The 27,296-nt window shown below is 42.7% G+C and overlaps 1 protein-coding gene across 5 annotated transcripts in view; it reads left to right on the top strand.

Moving 5' to 3' along the window:
• MAPRE2 (microtubule associated protein RP/EB family member 2) overlaps nucleotides 1–27,296 on the top strand; it is a 239,535-nt gene that overhangs the window by 110,365 nt on the left and 101,874 nt on the right. The window contains exon 3 of one of the 5 annotated variants that reach the window (XM_089678316.1): nucleotides 27,015–27,119. The exons of the other annotated variants lie outside the window; for them this stretch is intronic. Coding sequence (XP_089534442.1) covers nucleotides 27,097–27,119 — 23 coding nt within the window. The 5' untranslated portion in view covers nucleotides 27,015–27,096. The remainder of the gene's footprint in view (nucleotides 1–27,014; nucleotides 27,120–27,296) is intronic. 5 annotated transcript variants of the gene reach the window in all.

Here is a 27,296-nt window from a genome sequence, read left to right as displayed (position 1 = left end):
GAGTAGAGGCTTCAGGCCGAGTAGAGGCTTCAGGCTGAGGAGAGGCTTCAGGCCGAGTAGAGGCTTCAGGCCGAGTAGAGGCATCAGTCTGAACCACGGAAGGCAGGCTCACCGGTTTGGATACTGGCAGGATGGTATTGGTTGGAAAGAATTTTCGCTTTTTTCTGGTTTTAACTACTGGAGCACTGCAAGTAAACGCAGGTCTGCAAACGAATGGAGCAGCTGGAGACAGAGAAGAACTGGAGGATGGAACAGGAGAGGGAGCAGTTGCTACAGAGGGCTTTTTTACAGGGTTAAAGGCAGGATAGGTGCAGCGAGTGGGAACAGGGTACTGACATGCGGTAGATAGCCAAGTATACTGGGCTGTAACTGGAGGAGCTGGTGGGAATACAGGAGTAGAGTTAGAAGCAGGACTGGGTCTTTGTAAGCTGACTGAGGCTGGGTGCAACAAATCTGTCCATGTCTGCAGTAGGGGTTGAACAAAGCTGAGCTTACACAAAGTCTGTCTGGTCAATGACTGCACTGCGTTTATACAATCTCTTAGTGTCTGTGGTGAACATGTGGAATAACGCTCCAGAAAGTAACCCACATCATCCTCTAATAACCACACCAGGGACTCTACCTGGTCTGCACTAAATGGTGGCAAAAATTCATCCCTGCATTCGGGGGAACCAGATGAAACCAACTCTGCACAAACCTCAATCAATGGCTGCACCTCAGAGAACACTGTGCCCTGATCTACTAGAACATGAGCGAGCCGTATACATTCTAGCAATTCATCCCGGGTATACTCCTTCAGAGTTTGATAAGCATACTCCCTGTCATCAAACACTAGCAGATATAAATACACAACCTCATCCAGATCCATCCTTCCCATCAACAAGCCAAGATGGCTTCCCTGTGCAGCCACTTCTGGTCAGGATTGGCCTTGGTGTAATGTCAGGGCTCCCAGGTATGACCAGAGGTGTGTGACTGAAGCAGGGAAACGCAGACCTCAGATATGTTATAAACAATATAATTTATTAACACTAACAGTACAAACATAAACGCAGTGCAATACTAAAACATAATATGGTGCAAACAAACCAAACCAAACCACCCACAGATAACAGTATATACAAGCAAGCGTCGTCAGGCAGGCCGGGTCAATATCAATAGGGCAGGTAGGTACAGGGGGAGCAAGCGGAGAATGGTCGGGGTCACAGGCCAGGTTCAGCAAGTAGCAAGCAGCATAGTACAGAGGGTCAGGCAGAGGGATGGTCCGGGTCACAAGCCAGGGATCAGAACAGGTAGCAAGCAGCGTAGTACAGAGGGTCAGACAGAGGGATGGTCAGGGTCACAAGCCAGGATCAGAGCAGGAGAAGTCAGCAAAGGAACAGAAACAGGATGCAGGACAGATACAGGGCCCAGGACAAACACAACACCAAGGCCGAGTCTGCAAGTCTGGCCATCCCTTAAATACACCAGTATCATCAGTTCCAGGTGTTAGCTGGCTGAAAGGTTGAGTCTCTGATTGCTGGGAGCACCCGCTGGCCAGCCCTGGTACTGCAGATCAAAAGGCAGGTGAGTCCCACCATTGCTGGCCAGTCCATTCCTAACACCCCCTCTCCTGTGACTGACAGACTAATTAGGAGTGTCATGCGTGAGCATGAGAGACGGGGGAGTGTGTCCCACAGTCATCCACACATCACTCCTGAATTAGCCTAGCTCAGGAATTACTCAATGGACCATGCTGACACCATGTGCTTCTCTTTAGGAACAGAGGAGGCACACATGCTTTCACAGGTCATCATTATCAACTAAGGGGGGTGGCAAATGGCCTCTTACAGATTTAACCCTTCAGCTGCTAGGGAGAAAGCTGAGCAGGAGAATCACAATTAACCCCTTAATGACTGGCCACCTTTACTATGTAACTATGAGGCGTTACTTGAAAGTAGGGCACTTCAGTAAAAGTGCCCAACCATTGAGGGGTTAATTGTGATCCTTCTGCTTGGCTCCCTCCCTGGGAGTTGTGGGGTTAAATCTGTGTGAGGTTGTTTGGCTCCCGTTAGTTGATAATGATGATCTGTGAAAGCATGTATCCCCCCTCCTCCTCCTCCTCCATTAGTAGAGATAAGCACATAGTGTCGGCAGGGTCCTGCTGAGTAATTCCTGACAGTTGTTTGCTTCCTTCAGCATATGAAACTCTGCAGTCTCCTGTGCCTCAAATGTTGACCAGTGTTTATGGGGATAATCTGTCAGTCACATTAGAAGGGGTGTGGCTACACAATTTTTTTGTGGCGGGTTTTTTAACTGTAGGAAAGCAGAGAGGATTTCAGATGACTGGCTGCTCCCATTTTTAGGCCAGACAAGGAACAGATGCCGTCTGCTGAAATGCTGTGTGAGGTAGACTGGCGATTTCAATTTAGATTTTTTTGACTTTACAACCACTTTAAGAAGAGTTTACAATCTAATGGATTAGGTGCCAAATTAGGGATCTGGTCAACAGAGCAATGGCCAGGCCCTACCTAGTATTTGCTGGGTTCTCTGGGGGGGGGGGAGGGGGGTCAGAAAAGGAGTGCTATTCCTTCCAGTGCTTGTAGCAAGCTAATAGGCAATGCATTCAGTGCACTGTTTAGTGCGCTGGGCCGTGAGTGACTAATTGTATTAAACCCATTCTCACCCAAGATTCCTCCTTTCTTGCACTGCAATCTGAATCCCTATTTAAACCATTGGCCATTGAAGTCAATACTCCAACTGTAGACCGGAGACTGAAGCCAGTGAGCCATATTTCCAACAATCATGTTGATTAGACAAAGTCCCTGGCCAAAAACCAGCAAGTCTCTATATCGGACAATAAGGCTCTGGGAAATGATAGATCTGTTGGATGTGACAGGTGAAGCGTGGCAGCTCATTATTATACTTGTGGTGACTTAAGAGAGGTGAGCAGGAATGTAGACTAAAGACCCATACTCAGACTTTTGCTATTCAGGTCAGTAGTCCCATTGAAGGCATTTATACAAAGGAATATATGGTTGGATTTACAAGTTGCTTGGGTTATTCTCAGATTAGTTTGGGAAGTGCAATTTTCTTTTATTAGCATAATAATCCACTATCCAAAGGATTCTAAGGTATCTCAAAAGTGATCTTAAACAGTTAAGCTTTTCAATATCTCAGAGTAAGATGTATCCTTTCCGTTTTTTTCTCTTGTTATTTATGGGGTTTTTTTTTCACTACAATAGTAAAACCTGCTAACCAAAAACTACAGCTAATGTCAGCTTAAGTCACCACTTAGCTAGAGCATACACCCGCTCACAACAGACATAGACGAAAAATGTATCCTGGATTCAGCAATGATTTGGTGAGTCCCAAGCCTTCAAGCCTTTCAACTCATGTATGAAGAGCTACTGAATCTGAGAGTTTTAATGGATAATTGATTACTAAATTAAAGAATATGCTTGTTTCAGCAGTTTTTTAGTAATTTGTGAGGTGCGCCAATGCTTATAAATTAGATAAAGAAGCTGAAATTCGACTTTTTTTTTTTTTTTTTTATAGTTTAGAGTGGATAATCAGAATAATCTCCATCGGGATTTTACTGCTCTTTGTGTTGCTTAATGGAACATTTTCTTCTCTCTTGCTTTTTCAACAGGACAGGGAAAAAAACTCTATACAGAAATAAAAAAAAAAAAGATTTTGGCTTGTGTTCCACATTTAATACAGTTGTGGCCAAAATTATTCAACCCCCAATGCTGTAAAGGGGTTTAGGGACTATAGTGTACATTTGGAATTGTATTCAGAATCAAATCCTACAAGGACGTTGTAACTACCCAAATGCAACTAAAATGACATCAATTGTTTATGTAATACAGTAGTAAATGGTTCTTATGTGGTTTCTTCATTGCCACAATTATTCAACCCCTTAAAGACTACCACTCTGAAGAACAGAGGTTCATACAGGTGCTTTCCATCAGGTATTGAAAACACCTGTGGATGTCACCGAGCAGCAATCAAGCATAATAAGCACCAATTAGGCAGCTTTAAAATGACTGTGATACTCAGCTCCTTCTAGACATTTACTGGTGTGGTTACAAACATGGTGAAGGCAAGAGAATGGTCCAGGAAGACAAGAGAAGAGGTGATTTCTCTTCACAGGAAGGGCAATGGCTATAAGAAGATTGCAAAGATGTTAAACATACCAAGAGACACCTTAGGAAGCATCATTCGCAAATTCAAGGCAAAGGGCACTGTTGAAACGCTACCTGGTCGTGGCAGAAAGAAGATGCTGACTTCGACTGCTGTGCGCTACCTGAAGCGTAGAGTGGAGAGAAGTCCCCGTGTGACTGCTGAGGAACTGAGAAAAGATTTGTCAGATGTGGGTACAGAAGTTTCAGCCCAGACAATAAGACGCACACTGCGTAATGAAGGCCTCCGTGCCAGAACTCCCAGGCGTACCCCCTTGCTGTCTCCAAAGAATAAGAAGAGTCGACTGCAGTATGCCAAAAGCCATGTGGACAAACCACAAAAGTTGTGGGATAGTGTTCTGTGGACTGATGAAACAAAATTAGAACTGTTTGGGCCCATGGATCAACGCTATGTTTGGAGGAGGAAGAACAAGGCCTATGATGAAAAGAACACCTTGCCTACTGTGAAGCATGGTGGAGGGTCAATCATGCTTTGGGGCTGTTTTGCTTCTGCAGGTACAGGGAAGCTTCAGCGTGTGCAAGGTACCATGAATTCTCTTCAGTACCAGGAGATATTGGATGGAAACGTGATGCAGTCCGTCACACACCTGAGGCTTGGGAGACGTTGGACCTTTCAACAGGACAATGATCCCAAGCATACCTCCAAGTCCACTAGAGCATGGTTGCAGAGGAAAGGCTGGAACATTTTGGAGTGGCCATCGCAGTCACCAGACTTAAATCCGATTGAGAACCTCTGGTGGGACTTAAAGAAAGCAGTTGCAGTGCGCAAGCCTAAGAATGTGACTGAACTGGAGGCCTTTGCCCATGAAGAATGGGCGAAGATACCCGTAGATCGCTGCAAGACACTTGTGTCAAGCTATGCTTCACGTTTAAAAGCTGTTATAACTGTAAAAGGATGCTGTACTAAGTACTAAGATTGAATGTCACTTGGGGGTTGAATAAAACTGATAATGCTGTGAGCACAGAAAAGACATTTGTGGTTATTTCATTATAACTGTTATGTTATATTTGTCTGACCTACAAGTGCCTCTTTAATGTAAATGTAAGCAAGATGACTGAATGATCAAAAGCAATGTCAAACTGGCCAAAACACTCAATTTCAGTGGGGGTTGAATAATTTTGGCCACAACTGTACATCTGGCCATAGAAAAATTTGTGTAAGCAAATATATGTACTGCTTACCATTTTGTTTTCTTTTTATTTGACATGCACATCCATTGTGGGATTGTTAAATGTTCCTCAATATTCTGAAATAGGAAATAAGAGAACCTAATTAAATTTTAGGGTTCCATCTAACTGCTCTGTCAAGGTAACATTATGCCATATTTTTAATCTCATACAACTTCATATTGTCCCATGACTGGGATGCAATATTTTATATACCACAGTCTCTCTCCATCTATAATAATAAATAATATTAATAATATGCAATGCTAAATAGTATAGTAGAGGACACTATACTACTCTGCTTAGACACATAATCTGGAATACCTGCCAGACCTGTCTAAGAACCATATGCTCTGTGTATTCTTTCTTCCCTTTCATTCAAAGCCATCACCAGTCATCACCTATTCATCCTCTCTTGTTCTAGCACACAATGTACCCTCCCCCCCCCCCCCCCCCCCCCGTAGGCTTCTTTTCTGATCTCCTGTGGTCTCCATTACTGCCTGCCCCCTGTTATTATGTCATTGTATGGCAGCTGGAGTCAGTGCTTGAGTGATTTAGCTCATTAAACTGCCCATACACTATGAATTTTGGCCAGTTTCTGATGAAGCCGTTGAAATTTGCTACATGGGTGGCTGTGATGGCCCCCTCCCACCTGACATCCTTCAATAGAAACATTGAAGGAGCAGGACAGAAAATCATCCAAGTGGAGGCAATGGTATTGAAAATTTGGCCAAATGGAGGCTACATCCAATCAGCTTCTGTATAGGTATTTGAAAAGCCGCCTGAGGCGGCTGTATGAGCACAATAGGCACAGCAGGAGATTTGGCCATCCACCCTGTATAGCATGGCCAGCTTTAGGTCCTTTGTTGAATTATGTCTATGCAGTAGGGTGCCTGGCACTTCTAGTTCTTAACAAACTGTCAAGGGTGTTAAATGTTCATTCTGGACCACAGGTAAATGTAATGGCATTCTGAAACTTTGTGGGTTACCTTGAATTATATCTTTTTTGCTTGGTGCTTAACCTAAAAAGCATTGAGAACAGACCAGATCATTACAGGACTTCAGTAATTAGTCTTGATCCTGAGGTCCAATGTTACCCATATAGAAGAACTAGCATCAATTCTGCCACACACAATGGAATAAGCGCCAGATCATAATGAAATAGGTTTCCTTCTTCAGATGTATATTTGTATCAGAAACCACTTTCAATTTGCAGCTGTGGATTGTACATTCAAAAGACACACAGATTTTGCTGTACTGTTCTGTCCTATGATGTACAGATCCAATTTCTCACTCCCGACCAGTAGACCTAAAACTTCCTCTTATGTTTCATCAGGCAAACAGTGTATCCAGACTGCAAAATCACATAGGACAGATAGTGCAAACTGCAACACAAAATTAAAAGCATATAAAAATTCCCCTTAGCAGCCACACACTCTACCTTTCTCCTGGCACCCTGATGAAGCCAGAAGGACAAACCCAGGTTGTGAGAGAAAAGGCCTTAATGGTTTTGACTGACATTGGGATGGAGACCAATTGCTGAAGAACTGATCTTGTGTGGCTTCATTGACTTGACTTTTTAAGTATAAATAAAAGCAAAGCTTTTTTTTTTTTTTTTAATTTTTGGACAGAGTGGAGATGTATTAGAACACTTGTTAAGTTTTTGTTATGGTCTGTATCCCATTAACCAGTTCTGCATCACCCTATAGCAGAGATACCGCTACAGGGCAGCACGGGTGTGCAAAATTACATATAAATATATATACATCATTTTACAGTTCTGGGTAGGCAGCAAGCACGCACCCTACCTGTGCCACCATTCGCGGCCTCGGCTGTCAATCACCTGGTCCCGGCCGGTGATTATTTGCCGGCACCCGGTGATCCCCAAGTATCTCCAACGGGAGAGAAATCTGTGTATAAAGAACACACATCTCTCTCCTGTCAGCTCCTGCACACTACTTAAAAGCAGTGTGCTTACAGTGCAGCACGCACGCAGCCCAAGTAGTGAAACCGCACACAGTTAACCCTTTTGAGCACCCCAGATGTTAACCCCTTCCTGCCCAGTGCCACTAGTACTCGGTCAGTGCTTTTTATTAGCACTGATCACTGTTTTGGTATCACTGGGGATGTCAGTGACACCAAGTCAGTTTCCCCCCCAGTGTCAGAATGCCCGCCGTAGTCCTGCAGTCCCACTAAAAGTCACTGATCGCCGCCATTACTAGTAAAAAAGAAAAGATTCCAGTATATATACCGCCATTTGTAAACGCTATAACTTTCACGTAAACCGATTTAATTTAAACGTATTGGGATTATTTTTCTTAGCAAAGACATGTAGCAGAATACATTTTGGCCTAAATTTATGACGAAATTTTATTTTTTTTACATTTTATTACTGGACATGTTTAATAGTAAAAAGTCAAAAATATTTTTTTTTTCTCAAAATTGTTGGTCTTTTTTTTTTATAGCACAAAAAGTAAAAAAATGCACAGGCGATCAAATATCACCGAAAGAAAGCTCTATTTGTGGGAAAAAAAGGATGTAAATTGCATTTGGGTGCAGCGTTGCATGAATTGTCAGTTAAAGTAGCGCAGTGCCATATCACAAAAAATGGCCTGGTCAAGAAGGGGGGTAAATCCTCTGGAGGGCAAGTGGTTAAGGAGCTTGACCCTCTCTATTTGCACTGTTTACTGTTTCTCAACAAAGGTGAATGTAAAAGAAAATCCCAAAGTTTATGTTGTCCTGTAAATCGTCCAAAGGGGACACTAGTTCTTGTGGTCTAGGGAGCCTCAATGGATTCCCTTAATTTGCAGGGATTTCCTTTTGCTTTCTGTTTTACAGGAAGTGTAGGTAGATCTCCTCAGTTGGCTGGAGGGTGGTTAATATGCTTTATAGAGAGGAACTGTTAATAACAACAATAATAAGTTTAATTTATAGCCCAACACCAGAATAAAAGTCAATTCAACTGCTTACTTTCTATTATCTGTTGTTTTTCCATGCAGTTTCCACTGAAGTAACCCTTGATTATGAATCTTTGTCATTGTATTTATTTATTTTTCATACTTCTAAAGCACTGACATAGTATGCAGTGCCTTACAAAGTGCATAGAACAAACCACAGCAGTCCCTGTACCCCAAAGGAGCTTACAATGTAATGCATCTTTCATACTGGCACACACTGGCTACTTTTGGGATGAGGCCAATTAACCTGTTAATGTTTTTGGCTTAATGGAGGAAACAGCATCAAATAGAAACCATTCTATCACTGGAAGAACATGCAAACTCCATGCATAAGCACAGTTCTGGTTGTCCAGCTTTGTGACTTCACCCTGTATAAATCCCATTCAGAATAACATTACACAGCAGTTACCAGTCCCATTTTATATTTCAGTTAACAGGTTTCAATCTGGTTGGTTAAAAAGTATCTTAGAACTGGTATTTGTGTAAATCCGGCATCCCGAGTGTCAGGGAGGGTGTGGATTGGTACATTACAGCAAAAACTGGATAAAAAAAAGCTAAGTCATTTAATGGGTAGCTTTTGATTCCTGTAATCATCTCTTCATTTTATTTTCCGCTTTGATTAGATTGTATCTATAAAATGCCTATGGAGTGGCTTTATGTGCATACTGCTACATCAAAGGAATCTGATTGAACATACAATTCAGTATTGGATTATATTTTCACAAAGTTATGTTTTAATTTTTTGAATAATTAGGCCATGGCTGTTGCGTGAATTACAGTTTAAACTTTCCTGAAGAGGGTCACCTAAACCTGCTGGTGATTTTCGCCATCATTAGTTCTAGCTTGTTTGCAGCCTCTAAGAGAGTCCTGTTAAAATGACTACTCCTTTTTCTTTACAAAAGCCTTCAATAGACAGATTAATGCTTTTATAATGGATCATTCTAGTTGGATAATCAGAATGCAGTAATAGCAGGATTAGTATGCAATAAAGAGGATTAATCACATATAGTCATAAGCTCTGGAACATGGCATTAAACTAGGGCTGCTTTACTTTTGACTGTTAGCTGACATCTATAGTTTAACAATCCTGGGTATAGACCACATATTGTTTCTAGTAAGTTTGTATTAAAATTAGGAAGGGCAAATAAGACACTGGTGATGTTAAACATGGTGGCAGTGGTATTATGTGTGCTGACATTTACAATATGATTGATTCTTTGTCATGTGGGGCAGTAATTCTGGAAATGTATACTAATTACTGCATACAATTTTACCAGTACACATGGCTATTGAAATTTGGCCTTGGTATTGTCCTTTAAAAGGGGGGAATTATTTTCACTTCCTGTCTCATAAACACAACAGGAAGTGAGGAGAGATCTCTTCCAATTATAGCAAATCCCCTCTTAGACTTTTCTAGTTGTAAGCAGATCAGGTTTTTCCCTTATGAAGAATTCTCCTCTATTCTTGTTCTGTTGATAACCCAAATGTTGGTTTGTCTTTAATTGAAAAGAGAAAGGTTCCAGTGTATGTTGATTTCAAGTTCTCTTTCTCTCCCATTGAGCCATCTTTCTTTTCGTGTTTCTCCCAGAGGTAGGTGAGCAGTTTGACATGAATAGGTTATAGAATACAGCCATTCTGATTTCTGTCTCCTTCCACTTGTTGAAAACTTTAAAGCTTGCAATTAGCAAAGTACAGACTCTGTGAACTCTTTCAGATCTGTAATTTTATTAATGACAGTGGCTTTTGGAGCTATAGCAGAGGCATGTCTGTGCACAAATGACATTGAATGGCAAGTTAAATAAAATAGATCCCGTAAACTAAACGTGTGTGGTTATAAACGAACAAAATAAAAAAAACAAACTGAAGTAACAGTGCAAAGACATAACTGATAGTATATGTCATTCATATGTTACTTCCTTATTGAGGTTATGTCTAGCCATAGCTACCTGAAGTCTTGCTGGGTTACCTATGAAAACCAGGACTTTCGCAAAGTCGCTGTTCATATAGGCATAAGTATGTTCCTATATTTAACAATGCCCACACCTGACGGTAGTTGCTCAGTCATTGTATCGGGGAATGGAGGAAGGGGAGACATATCTAATCTCCCTTGCAAATTGGAGCTTCTGGTGGCACTGCGGAGGGACTGAACCTATAAAAGATGCCTTATGACTAAGCATAATTTTTGGGGTGTAATACATCAAACCATTTTCTGAGACCAGCTGTACAATGTTTTTTTATTTTTGTAAAACCTCAGAATATTTGCAAGCATCTGCTCACTCTTTCTTCCTTATTTCATTTAGGAGACTAGGCAAATGTGGGGTTTAATTACTGACTGACTTGCTATGCCTTGTTCTGCAAGGTCACTGTGGGAGATGGACATCTTCCCACTAAAATTTCATCTAGATTCTTATCCAGGAATGCAGCCTGGATGGCCAAGAGCGGGTGGGCAGTGAGCATGCAGACCCCCCTTCTAGTACTTTACCAGAACACATGCTTTCATGGAAAACGGGGCAGCAAAGCGAAATGCACCTTGTTCTAGTGTTGGGGTTCAACAGCCTCTTTACAATATCTGGTCCCCAGGAGGATGCGGGGGTATTTTGGAGGGCTCTATAAGTTGCTCCCCACAAATCCTATTTTATAATACAGGGTCCCATAGATATTTGTACCCTCCCAGGGGAATGGGTACATTGGAACTCCTTATCTATTCTCAAAAAGATTTAAAAGTAAAAAGACACCCACGCTCTTAAAAATTCCTTATTTCCCCATGTAAATAATATCTCTCAATGTAAATTTATCATCTGTCACATTGCCCAGCTATGTAGATCCATGATCAATCCATGTACAAAATAGCAGACTCCCTGACACTGCTGTAATGTAAACCACCCAGGGGTCCTAGGTGATGTAATTGACTAAATATGGTAATGATCATATTTGGTAAGCCACATTGCCCAGGATCCCCAGCTGCTTTGTTTAGATGTTAGCAGCGGGAATTTTGACGGGTATTTGTTTACAGTTTACCAAATCTCCCATACAGGGATGAGGTCATGTCATTGTTTGTTCAGCAAATACTATTATCTCATTAATCTAGATGATCTAAAGTATTCAGAAATACAATTTTTTATAGTTGCCATAGATACTGAATCCACATTACCAGTTTATATTCTAACAGATAATCGATTGCAATTCATTTTGAAGTAAGACATCATATGTTACACGCATTATGAGCCTTAACTTACTTTGTGTCCTGCATCATTTAGATACACAGAACCTTTGTTCTATCACTAAAGGAACAACAAGTCCCAGCTCACCAAGCCACATTTGGTAGAATATACAGTAAATTTGAAGTCACATTTGTCACGCAAATGTCAACATTCAGTAAAAATTGTAAAAAACAGATCTCTTTTCTCCCCCTTGCCCCTGTGGTAGGAGTTTTGTGATATACACTTATCGGCCTCTTTATTAGGTGTTCAATTGCTTGGTAAAACAAATTGCTAACCAGCCAATTACATGGCAACAACTCAATGCAATGCATTTAGGCATCTAGACCTGGTGAAGACTACATGCTGAAGTTCGAACCAAGCATCAGAATGGGGAAGAAAAGGTATTTAAGTGACTTTGAACATGGCATGGTTGTTGGTGCCAGACAGGCTGGTCTGAGTATTTCAAAAACTGCTGATCTACTGGGATTTTCACGCACAACCACCTCTATGGTTTACAGAGAATAGTCCGAAAAAGAGAAAATATCCAGTGAGCAGCAGCTGTGTGGATGAAAAAGCCTTGTTGATGTCAGAGGAGAATGGGCAGACTGATTTGAGATGATAGAAAGGCAACAGTAACTCAAATAACCACTCGTTACAACTAAGGTGTGAAGAATACCATCTCTGAACGCACAATATGTCGAACCTTTGAAGCAGATGAGGTACAGCAACAGAAGACCACACTGGGTGCCACTCCTGTCACCTAAGAACAGGAAAAGGAGGCTACAGTTCGCACAGGTTTACCAAACGTGGACAATAAAAGATCGGCAAAACATTGCCTGGTTTGATGAGTCTCTATTTTAGCTGCGACATTCAGATAGTAGGGTCAGAATTTGGCGTAAACGGCATGAAAACATGGATCCTTAATGCCTTGAATCAATGGTTCAGGCTGCCGTTGGTGGTGTAATGCCACGGCCTACCTGAGTATTGTTGCTGACCATGTCCATTCCCTTATGACTACAGTGTACCCATCATCTGATGGCTACATCCAGCAGGATAATGCACCATGTCACAAAGCTCAAATCATCTCAAACTGGTTTCTTGTATATGACAATGAGTTAATTGTACTCCAATGGCCTCCACAGTCACCAGATCTCAATCGAACAGAGCACCTTTGGGATGTGGTGGAATGGAAGATTCATGAATGTGCAGTCAACAAATCTGCAGCAACTGCTGCATCATGTGACCATGGACCAAAATCTTTGAGAAATGTTTCCAAAACTTGTTGAATCTATGCCATGAAGAATTAAGGTAGTTCTGAAGGCAAATGGAGGTGAAACCCGGTACTAGCAAGGTGTACCTAACAAAGTGTATAATTTATGTTCCCTTTATAAAGGCCCAGTGATGTGACATTTTTCCATTGATACCCTGCTACACACCTGTCACTGCTTGGTTTTAGATGATTTTTCATTACTTCAATGGACAGGCATTAACATAAGATGGGCAACCATAGTGTACAATACAGCTAGAGACAATTCCTGGTTTTGGACCTTCACATAGTGATTGCAAGGTAAGTATATTTTTTCTATAAGGGTTGCATCTTTACCCTCTACTCCGAATACAAATATGTAGTTACAGACAACGGTTCTCAGGTTAGAAGTATGGTGCTTGCTCTAGGGCTGCCCTTATCGTTATTTCATTACTTCATATGTCACTGACCTGAACATGGACCCAACATACAAGTTTATTCTAGGTTAGTGGTATAGTGAATCAGAACTAAGGGGCTTTTACATTGGCATTCAATGCAGAACTGCCTTTCTCTCCATCCAAGTCAATAAGAATGCATAAGCAGTTTAGAAGGTGCAGGTGAAATGCACCTGTGAATGAACTCAGAACTTGGGTCAATGGGTATATGCAGCATTGCCTTTAAGATCAAAGGGTTATAGCCCTTAAGCTGCACCTTGCAAAACGAGTCATTGTTGGCAGTTATCGAAATTCTGTCCTAATTGCTGTTCTTGACCAAATCAAGTAAATTGGGTTTGCATTAACCAGCTTTAAGGTAAACTGGAACAGGAATATAAGGTCAATGAGCAGCTTTTGGAAGTTAATCTTTTTCAGAGTTTTGTTTTTACTTGCTGTACAGTATAGCAAATAAACATAAATTGGACAAGAGCTTATACTGTGTTTTATCTACGTTTACTACGAAAATGTATATTTTGTTTACATTAGGTATTTCAAGAATGCATGTATGCTGTTTAAGTGGTTGCAGAGATAACAAACAGTTGGGGGTATTAGTTTGACTTTAACTGTCCTAAGGAAGTATATTTCACAATGGCATTGAGAAATGTTGACATGTACTGTTTGCTGGTGAGTTGTAATTCAATACTTTATTGCAGGTCATACATATCTCCGAGGAGCACTTTCTGTTTCTTCATAAATTTTTTGCCATACTTGAAATACTGTAATCAAATTTTATGATCGGTAAACTAAGTGGCTGTTTTATCCTCCAGCACATTTCATTTACATTTTTTTAACATGTTATAAGTTCTACTGTTGGTTAACTCTATTGTTCGGTTTTACTCCCCATAGCATATACCAGCCTTGCTCAACCTTTTTAAAACAGAGGAACCCTTGAACTAACTTTGGTCTCAGGGAACCCCTTCTAAAAGTTACTGTATCTACAACTCATGATATATTTAGTGTGAGAGTCAGTGGGAAGAATGTTCCTTTGCTTGTGGTCATTGCTCAAGAAACCCCCAGCAATCTCCAGAGGAACTCTAGGGTTCCATGGAACCCTGGCTGAGAAACTCTGGCATATACTAGAAGTGCCTAAAAGCTGTGGACTCTGTGTCCTAAGGGTATAAGGCTCTTAGATTGTAAGCTCTAACAAGCAGGGCCCCCTGATTCCTCCTGTATTAATTTGTATTGTAACTGTAATGTCTGCCTTCATTTTGTAAAGCGTTGTGCAAACTGTTGGTGCTATATAAGTCTTCTGTTATATTAATAATAATATTAAAATCAGAGAAAATATGAGGGTATATACTGCCTTTATCAACTAGCCAGCTATTCACTTCCATTTTCTAAGTGGAATTAGGAAAATAGTTGAAATGTATTTGGTTGAAATGGGCACCTTTCTCCAGTTTTTGAGGGGTTTTTTTTGTACTTTTAAAAGCCATTTCAGTCTAGACCAGGGGTCTCCAAACTGCGGTCTGCGGGCTGGATGTGGCCCTTTGCTTGCCTTTATCCGGCCCTTGAGGCACTATGACTTCCACTGACACCAATGATAGGACACTATTCCTCCCACTGACACCAGTCATGTAATTCTTTAGCCCCACTGACCACCAAGCTTATGGCACTGTTTACTCCCACTGATGCCAGGTTGGCCCCCTAAAGTTTGAAGGACAGTAAACTGCCCCTTTTGTTTTTGAAAGTTAATCACTGTTGCCCCTTCCTAGGTCAGGCTGTGTTGCTATATGGGGAATTACAAGAGGCTTCTACGAGGGATAGATTATAGTACTTTTTTCTAGCTATATTTAAAAATATATTTAATAGTTTTCTAATGAATACATACTGTAAATAAATTCATAGCTGCCTTGAGTTCAGCTTTAAGTGCCAAAAATAATCATTTTTTTTTTAGACAACCTTGGGGTCCTGGCACCCCTGCCAGACATCACACCATCTTTTGATGACCTCACTTTTCTCCTCTGCACTGAAGAAATAAATCTTTGCCTTAGAATCGCTCAGAGCTTGTTGACTATAAATGATGGTGCTCCAAACACTGGGAGGTCATACATTTTCCCATTCATCTCTCTCCTTCTGTCAGGAAGCCTCTAGTGTTCTAATAACAGCATTGTGTACAGTGTAGTAGCTCCTAGTGCAGTTCTGCCCTCCCCTGTGTAGGGGCTTACAGGAAACAAATATGGAGACAAATACATACTTCATCTAAAATGAAAAAGCAAGTTTTAGATTTAAATAGAGCAGAAGAGGATAAAACCCACTGTCCATTTTTTTGCAATCTGTATCTCATTAGGAAGATTTTCCCTCATTTCCTGCTAACAGGAAGCGAGAGGATATATTTCTAGTATGAGCAAAATCTCATCTTGTCATGGGTACAAGTGTTCCCTTCGGAAAGTATACCCTCTATTTCTGTTCTGGTGGCTACCCAAATTTTTGTATTTACTTTCAGTCTCAGTGAATTGGTGATTAGGACAATGAGAGAGGGTGACTCTGCCTAAGTAGGACACAGAAAATAAAAACATGATAGCAGTTCCAATGCCTCAACACTCTATACAAATTGCCTTTACACTTTAATAATTAATTATTTTTTTAAGAACATAACCAACTTAAGTTGTGTTTTTTTTTGTTTTTTTTTTTTTATCTTCCCTGACCTTAGCTACAACAGATGGGTCCCCCTATCAAACACGCATAATGCCATTTTCTTTTTTTTTCTGTGGCAAATGTTACATCATTTTAACGTATATATGAAGGATGCTGTGAGTTGACCTACCTAAAAAAAAAAAAAAAAATTAGAGAAGCCTTTTAAATTGGAACTGCTTTGCATCTAAGCACCGCAAACCAAAAATGCTATTTAATTAATTTTTAATATTAAAAGCAAAGTCCCCCATCCATCCTTGTCTCCATGCTTTATTTTGCTGAGAAATCATTTTGAAAAACACCCTCTTGTATTTCTGGCAGTGACCATCTCGCATAAGAGCAGATGATTAATGTATCAAGTACTTCCTGGCATCCATCTGCCCTTAGCTCAGGCATAGGCTGAGCTTAGAACCCTCCCTCCTCTCCTGAAGTCTCCTGGGATGTATGACATAATTTGCCTAGGCATGGAAACCAGAAAGTAACTGAAGAAATGTGAAAAAAAAAATAAAAACCGCAGAAATATGATATACTTTCCTATCTATTTAGTTATGCTAGCAGACAAAGGATTAAAAATAGTCCATGATGATTGGAAGAGTGAAGTTCTGCTTTAATGGAAAAACAATCATTGTTACCTCAGATTGTGCAATCATGGTGTTGATAAATGACGGTTGAGGTTGTCAGGCCTTTAATATTTTTATGTTTTTCTGTAGCTTCTATGCAGATGTAACATTTGACCAAAACCCGTTAATGTTATCAGCCTGTATATTTTATGATGTAGGATTTATTTGAGGTTATGACACTTGTGCGCTAAGAAAATAGAGAGTGACCTGAAACATTCTGCTCACCCACAATGGAGAGAAAACATCTGGCCTAGAGGGTTTAATAAAACACAACCTGGAAAGCAGATCTGTGTCCATATGTCTAAACAGGGCTTTTAATAGCCATGCTTCTATCGTAAGGTGACTGTAGCCGCATAAGTGCACTTTTAATAGTATTTGTACTAATTAATTTTTCAAGACAAGGCTGCACTGAAAAGTGACCTCTTAGTACAAATAAAAATGCCAGCAATGGTACTCAAATGTATCTGTTCTTCCAAAGACTTATCTATATTTAGAACTCTTCCAAGCTAAGCTTGAAGGAATACACAACAATTTTTCTTTTCTTTCTTTTTTTTTTTTTATTGCAGAAAGCCCTAATGCAAATATAGAATAACATTATGTCTATACTTTACTATGAGATGTTTACTTTCTGACTATATACAGTACTGTGCAGCAGTCTTAGGCAGGAGTGAAAAAAGCCGTAAATGAAGAATGCTTTCAGAAATAGAAGTGTTAATAGTTTATTTTTATCAATTAACAAAATGGAAAGTAAACAGAAGAAAAATCCAAATCAATATTTGATGTGACGGCACTTCAAAACAGCATCAGTTCTTTAATTCTTCTAGGTGTACTTGCACACAGTTTTTTTTAAGGAACTCGGCAGGTAGGTTGTTCCAAATTTCTTAGAGAACTAACCACAGATCTTTTGTGGATGTAGGCTGCCTCAAATCCTTCTGTCTATTCATGCAATCTCAGACAGGCTCAACGATGTTGAGATCAGGGCTCTATGGGGGTCAAACCATCACTTTCAGGACTCCTTGTTCTTCTTTACTACCACTCTCCAGCCCTTTGTGAACAAACTTCCTTTTGCTACAACCAAATATTTCACACTTTTATTCATCAGTCCAGAGCACCTGTTATCATTTTTCTGCACCCCACTTCCTATGTTTTCATGCATTGCCTAGCCTTGCTTCCATGTCCTACGCACGAAAACATAGGAACTGTGGTGCAGAAAATTGACAGCAGGTGCTCTGGGCTGATAAGTGAAAATCTGAAATATTTGGCTGTAGCAAAAGGCAGTTTGTTCGCAAAGGGCTGGGGAGCGGTACAATAATTTGTGTCTACAGACAACAGTGAAGCATGGTGGAGGTCCCTTGTAAGTTTTGGGTCTGTATTTTTGCAAATGGATTTGGAGATTTGGTCAGGATCAATGGTGTCCTCAACGCTGAGGAACGCAGGCAGATACTTCTCAATCATGAAGGAGACGTGTGATTGGTCCCAACAATAGTCTGACATTATCATTAAGAACCTATTTTCAGTGTAAAGAAAAACAAGGCATCTTGGAAATGATGGTTTGGCTCCCACAGAGCCCTGATGTCAACATCGAGTCTGTCTGGGATTACATGAAGAGACAGATTTCAGGTAGCCTACATCCACAGAAGATCTGTGGTTAGTTCTTCAAATTGTTTGGAACAACCTACCTGCTAAGCTCCTTCATAAACTGTGTACAAGTGTACCTAGAAGAATTGACACTGTTTAGAAGGCAAAGTGTGGTCCCACCAAATATTGATTTCTCTTCTGTTAATTTACTTATTTTATTAATTGATAAAAATAAACTACTAAACCCACAACAGTAAAACCAGTCTGTATATGCAGTAAAGCATGCTTGTTATACTCACTGTGGAACCTAAGGGGTTAATCCTCTGCATTGTGTAAAAAGGTTGTTTGATCCTGACTTCTCTGCTCCTCCTGTTGTTTAAATGTCTACATCTTATCTCCTGATAAGAAAGACTAAATCGTAGCCATTCTGCACATGCTCAGTTTAGTGTGTATTGCTAGAAAGGTTTTTTATTTTCTTGGGAGAGTGCATGTGATCAGCACAGGGCCAATCAGCACTGTCCAGACAGAGGTCAGGGGTTTTGCATTCTCTTAGAGCAGAAAGAAAACTTCTGCAAGCTATAACAAGTGTTCTGCTGAACACTGATGGAAGTCACAAGACTGCTCCAACTGCTGATGAGAAAAGGCATTTAGCAGTTTATATTTACTAAAATTATTGCACTTCCATGTTCTGTGTACTGTGAGAGACAAGATATAGTGAATTCAGGGTCCTGGGTTTAGTAACACTTTAACATTTCGATTTCTGAAAGCACTCTTAATTTACATAATTTTTTCACACCTGCTTAAATTTTAGTATATTACTGTACATCCCTCATACCAGGAATCCACCAAATATTATGTTCATATAGCTGCTATTTAAAGAATATGGAGGCTGCCATTGCTAAACTCTCCTTCTAAAATGCTATCATGCTGATGCTTTGTCTTTAAAGATTTCCTAATCACTGATCTGAAACCAATTTAGAGATAAAGAACTGCATCTTTCATTCAATAGTAGTGAAGACAGACATAGATGAAAAAACAGCATTTTCAGAAGGAGACCATCAATGGCAGGTCAATGGCAGGCCGCAACAGATCACGGTTGAGCACAAACCACGCAGGGCCAACGATCGCTACCGCAACGCCCCTCTCGACCCTGATGACGATCCTTCAACACCTTCAGCGTCTCACGACGCCGAGCCCTCAGCACCCGACGCCTGGCCTCAACAACCCCAGACACCGAGCCGCCAGCATCACCAGTCGCCGTGCCTACCATCGCCCCCAGCCATCGCACCCTACGACCCCTCCACTAGCCGAACCACCGTACCCACTGAAGACATGCCACAGCACCCATGGTCGCCAGGTTACTGCACCCACAGACTGCTGCCAACCAGCTGCCGCCCTCCACCCTCACTCTACCCCTACAGAAGGACTCAAATGACTATCCCACGGTAATACAGATTCCCCACACCACCTTGCCCTGACCTGTATCCCTTCACCTCCCCTGACCCAACTGTCACCCCACCCACCCCAACATGCCTCCTGCACTCCTCCTCCTCATTTTCCTCTCCACCATCCCAAAAATTACCTCCCTCTACCCGCCTACCCCCCCAAAACAGCTCTACATTGCCCCTTCACTTCTCCCCTCTCCCCACTACGGCACTCACCACCTCCTCCTGCTACTCCACTCCCCCGTCGACCCACGTGCCACCACTATCAGACCCACACGCTCCTACACTTCCCATCCCCATGCCACCTTCCTCACCCTTCTCCTTCTCCTATCTGCTGGGGACATCTCCCCGAACCCTGGACCCTCGCCACCTCACCCCTCCTCTAGGGACCCCCCTGCTCCCGCCAGCTGCCGTAACCCCCTCAACCTCATATCTGTGCCCCTTCTCCCCGCATCCATCCCCCCTCTCTCGGTTGCACTCCTGAACGCCCGCTCGGTCTGCAACAAACTTACTGCCATCCATGACCTCTTTATCTCCCGCTCCCTTAACCTCCTAGCCATCACCGAAACCTGGGTACAGGCCACTGACTCCACCTCCCCTGCGGCACTCTCCTATGGAGGTCTCGTCTGGTCCCATTCACCAAGACTGAGCGGTCACAAAGGTGGTGGGGTCGGCCTGCTCCTATCACCGCTGAGCACCTTCCAGGTCCTCCCTAATCCTCCCTCCCTAACCTTCTCCTCCTTTGAGGCTCACTGTATCCGGCTCTTCACCCCCACCCCCCTAAGGATCGCAGTGATCTACAGGCCGCCCGGATCCATACCCCGCTTCCTGGATGACTTCGCGGCCTGGCTTCCCTTCTTCCTCTCCTCTGAGCTACCAACCATCATCCTCGGGGACTTCAATATCCCCATCAATGACAACAGCCTGGCTACTTCCCAACTCCTCCACCTAACCTCCTCCTTCGCGCTCACACAGCACACTCAATCCTCCACCCACATCATTGGGAACACCCTGGACCTCGTCTTCTCCCACCTCTGTACCCTCAACCAGTTCTCTAACACCCCCTTCCCTCTCTCCGACCACCACCTCCTCACGTTCTCCATCTCCCCTTCCCCTAACTCCCCCCCCCCCCCAGAGCGCCAAACCATCACCAGCCGCAACCTCCGCAACCTGAACCCGGCCCCCCTCCACTCAGCTGCCGACCGCTTACACGACAGCATCCTTCCACTGTCTTGTCCTGACCTAGCCACTAACACGTACAACGACTCACTATCAGCTACCCTAGACTCTCTGGCACCCCTAACCACACGCTACATCAAACCCAGACCGCTCCAACCCTGGCAGAATGACCACACTAAATGCCTCAAACGTCGCAGTCGCGCGCTAGAGAGACTATGGCGCAAAACCAGGTCCCCCCGTTCATTCTCCCTCTACAAATCTGCCTTCCTCACTTACACCTCCTCCCTCCACACCGCCAAGCAGGCTTACTTCGTAAACCTGATTAACACCCTCTCCTCCTGCCCTCGCCGACTCTTCTCCACCTTCAACTCCCTGCTCTCCCCCCCCCTCCTCCACTCAGTACCTCACTCACCGCCCACGAAATTGCCACTCATTTCCACAACAAAATTGATGCAATCCGTCAGGACATAGTCAACTCGCAATCTGCCTCCCCCCCCCATCTCCCCCTCATCTCTTCCCTCCTCTGACCTCGCAACCGCACTGCCCCCCCCCACACCCAAGACCCCGCTTACCGTAACCCCACCAGCTCTGCACTCCTTCAGCCCTACTACCACTGAGGAAGTCACCAGGGTCTTCTCAGAAGCCCGCCTCACTACCTGCCCCCTGGACCCTATCCCCTCTCGACTCCTCCAGTCACCCCCCTCTTCCCTCATCTGCTCCCTCACCCACATCTTCAATCTCTCCCTCTCTACCGGCGTATTCCCCTCCCCCCTAAAGCATGCGCACATCACCCCCATACTCAAAAAGCCCTCCCTGGACCCCTCTGACCCAAACAACCTCAGACCCATCTCCCTGCTGCCACTCACTTCCAAACTCCTGGAGCGCTTAGTCTACAACCGCCTAAGCGCCCACCTAACTGACAACAACCTCCTTGATCCACTACAGTCCGGCTTCCGTCCCCTACACTCCACCGAAACCGCCCTCCTCAAAATCACCAACGACCTACTAACCGCCAAAGCCAAAGGCGACTACTCTGTCCTCCTCCTCCTGGACCTCTCCGCGGCCTTCGACACAGTTGACCACCCCCTCCTCCTTAATAAACTACTCTCCCTTGGCATCAGAGACACCGCTCTCTCCTGGTTCTCCTCGTACCTATCCCAACGCTCCTTCAGTGTCGCCTACAATGGTGCCACCTCCCCCTCACTCCCCCTCTCTGTTGGGGTCCCCCAGGGCTCTGTCCTTGGACCCCTTCTCTTCTCCATCTACACCTCCTCCCTTGGCAAACTCATACACTCCCATGGCTTCAACTACCATCTCTATGCTGATGACACTCAAATTTACCTCTCCACCCCTCACCTCACCTCCACTTTCTCCGCCCGCATCACTCACCTCCTAAACGACATCTCTGACTGGATGTCGCTCCATTTCCTCAAACTCAACCTCTCCAAAACCGAGCTTCTCGTCTTCCCTCCTGCCCGCGCCCCCCCCCCATCCTATCCATCACTACTAACCTCACCACCATCAATCCCGCCCCGCAAGCCAAAGTCCTTGGAGTCATTCTGGACTCTAACCTCTCCTTCCAACCTCATGTCAAATCGCTCACAAACACATGCAGACTCCACCTCCGCAATATCGCCAAAATACGCTCCTTCCTTACCCCAGACACCACTAAACTACTTGTGCACTCCCTGATTATCTCACGCCTTGACTACTGCAACTCCCTCCTCACCGGCCTACCCCAGTGCAGGCTCTCCCCGCTTCAGACCATCCTCAACTCAGCGGCTAGACTCATCCACCTCACCACCCGCTCCACCTCTGCCACCCCCCTCTGCCTCTCCCTCCACTGGCTCCCTATCGCCCAACGCATCAAATTCAAACTACTCACTCTGACCTACAAAGCCATTCACAACACTGCCCCTAACTACCTCACCAACCTGATTCCCAAGTACCACCCTACCCGTACCCTTCGCTCTTCACAGGACCTCCTTCTATCTTACTCCCTGGTCTCCTCCTCACACGCACGTCTGCAAGACTTCTTCAGGTCCTCCCCCATCCTCTGGAACTCACTACCCCAATCCATCAGACTGTCACCTTCCCTCCTCACCTTCAGGCGCTCCCTGAAAACCCACCTCTTCAGGGAAGCCTACCCCACCCTCACCTAACTGCTGCTCTCCTTCATTCCTCCTACCACTCCATCCCCCACAGCCACTTCCTCCTGTACCACTACCCCCTCCCTCCTAGATTGTAAGCTCGAAAGAGTAGGGCCCTATAACCCCTCGTGTGCTGTTTGTAGTTGCTGTAATGTTTCATGAATTGTCCCCCCCCTCTATTGTACAGCGCTGAGCAAACCCTTTGGCGCTATATAAACTCAATGTAATGTAATGTAATAATGTAATGTAATGTAATTTTTTTTCTCATCTGAGATTTACTTTTAATATAGATTTAAATCACATGCTTTAACCCAACTGCAAACGCAATTTAAATTAAAAAATTAAACAATTAAGACAACACTGGGATTACCAACACGAATTCTTGTCTTCCTAAGACTTCCAGGGCCTTCAGCTGTCTTAGAATGTCAGTTATCTATGAGCTTTATTGATGTTACCGCTTTCCTGGCTGTCCAAAGCAAACGCCCTCTTTGTTTTTTTTTTTGTTTTTTTTAAATGGTCCTCCGTGTATGTCATTGACAGAAGGCAATGATTTTAACCAATGTCCTGATGACCACATTGCTAAAAAGCCCCTCAATTGTTTTTGGTTTAAAGAAAAAGCAGGTGAAACTGGATAGGTGAATGCAGTGAACTTCTACTACCCTCTCTATGCTTATTCTCAAGTGATCTGACTCTAAGGGGTTTATTTACTAAAGCTGGAGAGTCCAAAATCAGACTCCCTTCTGCATAGAAACCAATCAGCTTCTAACCTCAGCTTGTTCAATGAAGCTTTGGCAATGAAACCTGGAAGCTGATTGGTTTCTATGCAGAAGTGAGTCTGATTTTGCACTCTCCAGCTTTAGTAAATAAACCCCTAAGTATCTGTTTGGGTGATTCCAGGGACATGAACATGAAAGGAGAATAGACAATAGCTGATGAGAGATTTGTCTGGTACAGAATGGTACAGTGCTATGGAATATGGCATTGCCTTATGGAGGAACAAACTAAAATTTGAGGTTGTTCTGTTGATCACGTATATTAAAAAAAAAACTAAAAGTGCATTCCTGCATTAAAAAAAAGATATACTGCTCTTGAGGGGTTAAATACTGTAGTATTTTTTTTTTCTCAAGTTTTAATGAGCATGTTCTTTGCAAAAGGTAGGAGGAAGCAAATTCCTTTGTAAAGTATAACCATTTACATTGGCTTAGCTGTAAAGTCTGCAAAATTCATTCACGTTAAGTTCCATGTTTTTGTCTGCTAATGCTAAAGACAGAACTGGTCCCACTGGATATACATTTTATAAGCTTTCTTTTCCTGAGAAATCCAATTTATGAACTGGCCCTTTGCCTGTTGGCCATTCCTGTTCGCTCTTTATTTGGCCTGTGAAGTGCAAGGTTATAGAGGGTTTGCAAAGAAAGCAGCTTGTTTCTCTGAAATTACTGTGTTTAAAGTAAAACATCAGTTGGCCTGCTCCTTCATGAGGCCCTTTCCATGAAGCCCCACTATTTTCGCTATACATCACTCCCCCCTGAACCATGGGTAATGTTTCATACTGTTATTTTTTCATTACTAGGAGAATGTTGACACTTCAGTTCCATCACATGGGTTGTGCTCTAAAAGAACAGACACATTTACAGTTTCCTTTACACCAGAAGAAAACCACACTCAGGTCAATGGAGAATTTCCGTGGTATTGGCCTGGCCTTGGGGCGGGGGGGAGAATTTTATTTTATATATATATATATATATATATATATATGTATATGTATGTATTTTTTTTAATTTACCATTTATACTATATTTGCAAATATATGCGTGCATTTACTATAACAATTATCCCTCTAAGTCTGAGACATTAGAGCAGGACTTACCAACTATACACTTATTTAACTAACACAGAGGAAATACATCACAAAAAAGAATCTTAAATTCACGTTGGTTGCTTCAAGGGAATGGACTTTAGTTCGTAGAAAAAAAAAACAGTAGGACCATATTATTGGACTTCACTTTTTCAAAAAATAAATTTTTCACTGCATTTTACTTTGATATTGGGGTAAAATCAGACCCCCCCCTCTTTACTAAAAATCACATCAGCATGCAACTCTGTTACAATCATCTTACATTCATTAGTTAAGAAACATTTTTTGCTTTTACTTAGTTACTGTTCTTCTACTTTCTGTTTGAGCAAGGCACAGGTGATATAACCCTGGCCTCACAGATGCATCCTGGGAATTTCTGTCACATCATGTTCCAGGAGGCAGACCTAGAGTTCAAAGCAGAATTCTAGGATATGAAGGGAAATAGATTGTTCTGCCCTTAGCACAGCCCGCAGCATTGCTAAGATTGTGAAAGACCTGGGACACCTTTTGTCAACCCAAGGAGAAGCAGTAACGTGGTGCAGATGGTGGGAAATTGTGCTAACAGTGGGAGTGTCTGAAGGAGCGTGGTTAGTTAAAACCTGAGTCTCCTTATACCCATAAAATATGCTTTAGTTGCTGTTCTATCAGCAGTTGTCTCACAGTATGAACTTCAGCAGAATCAGTTTAAAATACTTGCAATACCTATGGTTCTGTGCATGCTGGCTTTGCCTGAGCGTACCTTAAAGAACTTCATTACAATGGTCAGGGACAGCTTGGCAACCAGGAGCTAATGAGACAATGAATACTTTTGTCATAAGTACTGTATGTGAAGTACAATAGAGTGTATAGGGAGCAGAAGTCTGTAAAACATAGAGTACAGGGGTCAGGGATATGTAATGCAAAGAGTTTAAGGGGTCAGGAGTTCGTAATGTACAGAAGCTGTGGTCAGTGCTGGGTTTAAGAATACAGAACACACAGAGGAGTGCAGAGGTTAGGAGTGCATACTGCCGAAAATGCAGGGGTTAGGAGAGTGCAAAATTCCCCCACAAGCAATACTTTCCCCCAGACCAAAAAAACAGCACTAATTTGCACACTCCCCAAACACATATTTCTTCCGAAAGTCCTCCCCAATCACTCATCCCAGCAAAAATCTTTGCACCCCTTTACAAATCTTTTGTTCCCCCCCCCCCCTTCCAATTTCTCCTCCCTGTACAAATCTCCACCCTCTGCTGAAATCCTCCCAGCACAGATTTTTGTCCCCTCCAAACCCCTCTCTCAGCACAAATACTCCCCCATCCCAGTACAAATCCTCCCTCCCCAAAAGTCCATAGTATGACACAGATCCCGATTTATCCAGCTTACATGTAATGATTAAGTAAAAATGTAGTACAGGTAACAGGGTAACGGCACAGATAAAAATTTGTAGCGTTTTGGATATCTGAAAGTGTATAACACACATATGGGGCAGATTAGACAAGAAGCACTAAAGGCCAAGGCAGCCAGCTAGCCTTGGAATTGTTCTTTCTGTCACTGAGGTTCTGTATAATCAGTTCTGAATATAAGGTATCCTTTGCCTAAACTGATGTGAAATAAGTGTGGACAATCAGGCCACTGATCTTGATCCAGTCAAATGATCCTGAAGGTCTGTATTGTGATCTGGGATTTACTAAGGTAGAAGGTGGATACAAAAGAAGCTATTTTTCTAGCAGTTTAACAGTTTGGTAATTAGAAAGCTAAAGGTCTGGATAGAGACTGGTAGCTGAAAGCTATTGCCAAATGCACAGCTATGTTGCTTGTTAGTGTATAAACCTTTGCCTTAAGCTAGCAGCCAGTTTTCTTGGTCTTCATGTTACATTGTACGGCCAGACTCCCTGTTAAATGCCTTCCACAGCTTAGCACGTTCTCAGGTCTCTCTCTGCTCACGAGAACCTGAGAAAGAATTGCTCAATAAAGCTGCTATGTTTTGTTACTATTTTACCATGTTTAATGTGTCCTCTGAAAGTTGTCTTCATACATTGATCTGATAATAAGTGTTTTTCCAGCATGTAGTACAAACTACTATAGCAAAATGTATGAATAAGAATGGTGAAATAGGTACATGTAGCAGCAAGAGTAACACCGTGTACTTGTAGAGGTCTTGTCCATAGCAAGACAAGCAAAATGGACCAGAGCTCTTGAGCACAGCCTAGACTAGAGCACAGCAGGCCATAATTCGAAAAACTAGTTTTGATTTCTTTTGATGGTCTTATTTTTTGCTCTTGTTTTGGAACAAGTAGTCTCCAGTGCCATAACAGTTATTCATCTTCTGCAGGCTCCTTCTCAATGCGGTAACCACCTTGCCAGTTCTCAGTTCCAGAACATGCAGAATACCACTGCTATGATTATGGTTTCAAATGGGGTCCTGCAGAATGCTTAGGTAAGCCTGGCCATGAACATATTCTACTGCATTTTGGCTAGACCGCAACAGGCATAGCTCTAATAGCCCCATCGCTCTTTTGGAACCAGATCCCACTGTTCCTCTTAACCCCTATTTTTGGTCTGCTGTATAGACCTGTATAAAAAATGTTCTTTTACTAAACAAAACCTTTTATCC

Source organism: Staurois parvus, unplaced genomic scaffold, assembly GCF_062004578.1.
Source record: "Staurois parvus isolate SC_StPar_1 unplaced genomic scaffold, SC_StPar_1.0 ptg000203l, whole genome shotgun sequence".
Taxonomy (NCBI): Eukaryota; Metazoa; Chordata; class Amphibia; order Anura; family Ranidae; genus Staurois; species Staurois parvus.
This window is presented reverse-complemented; position numbering and strand designations above follow the sequence as displayed.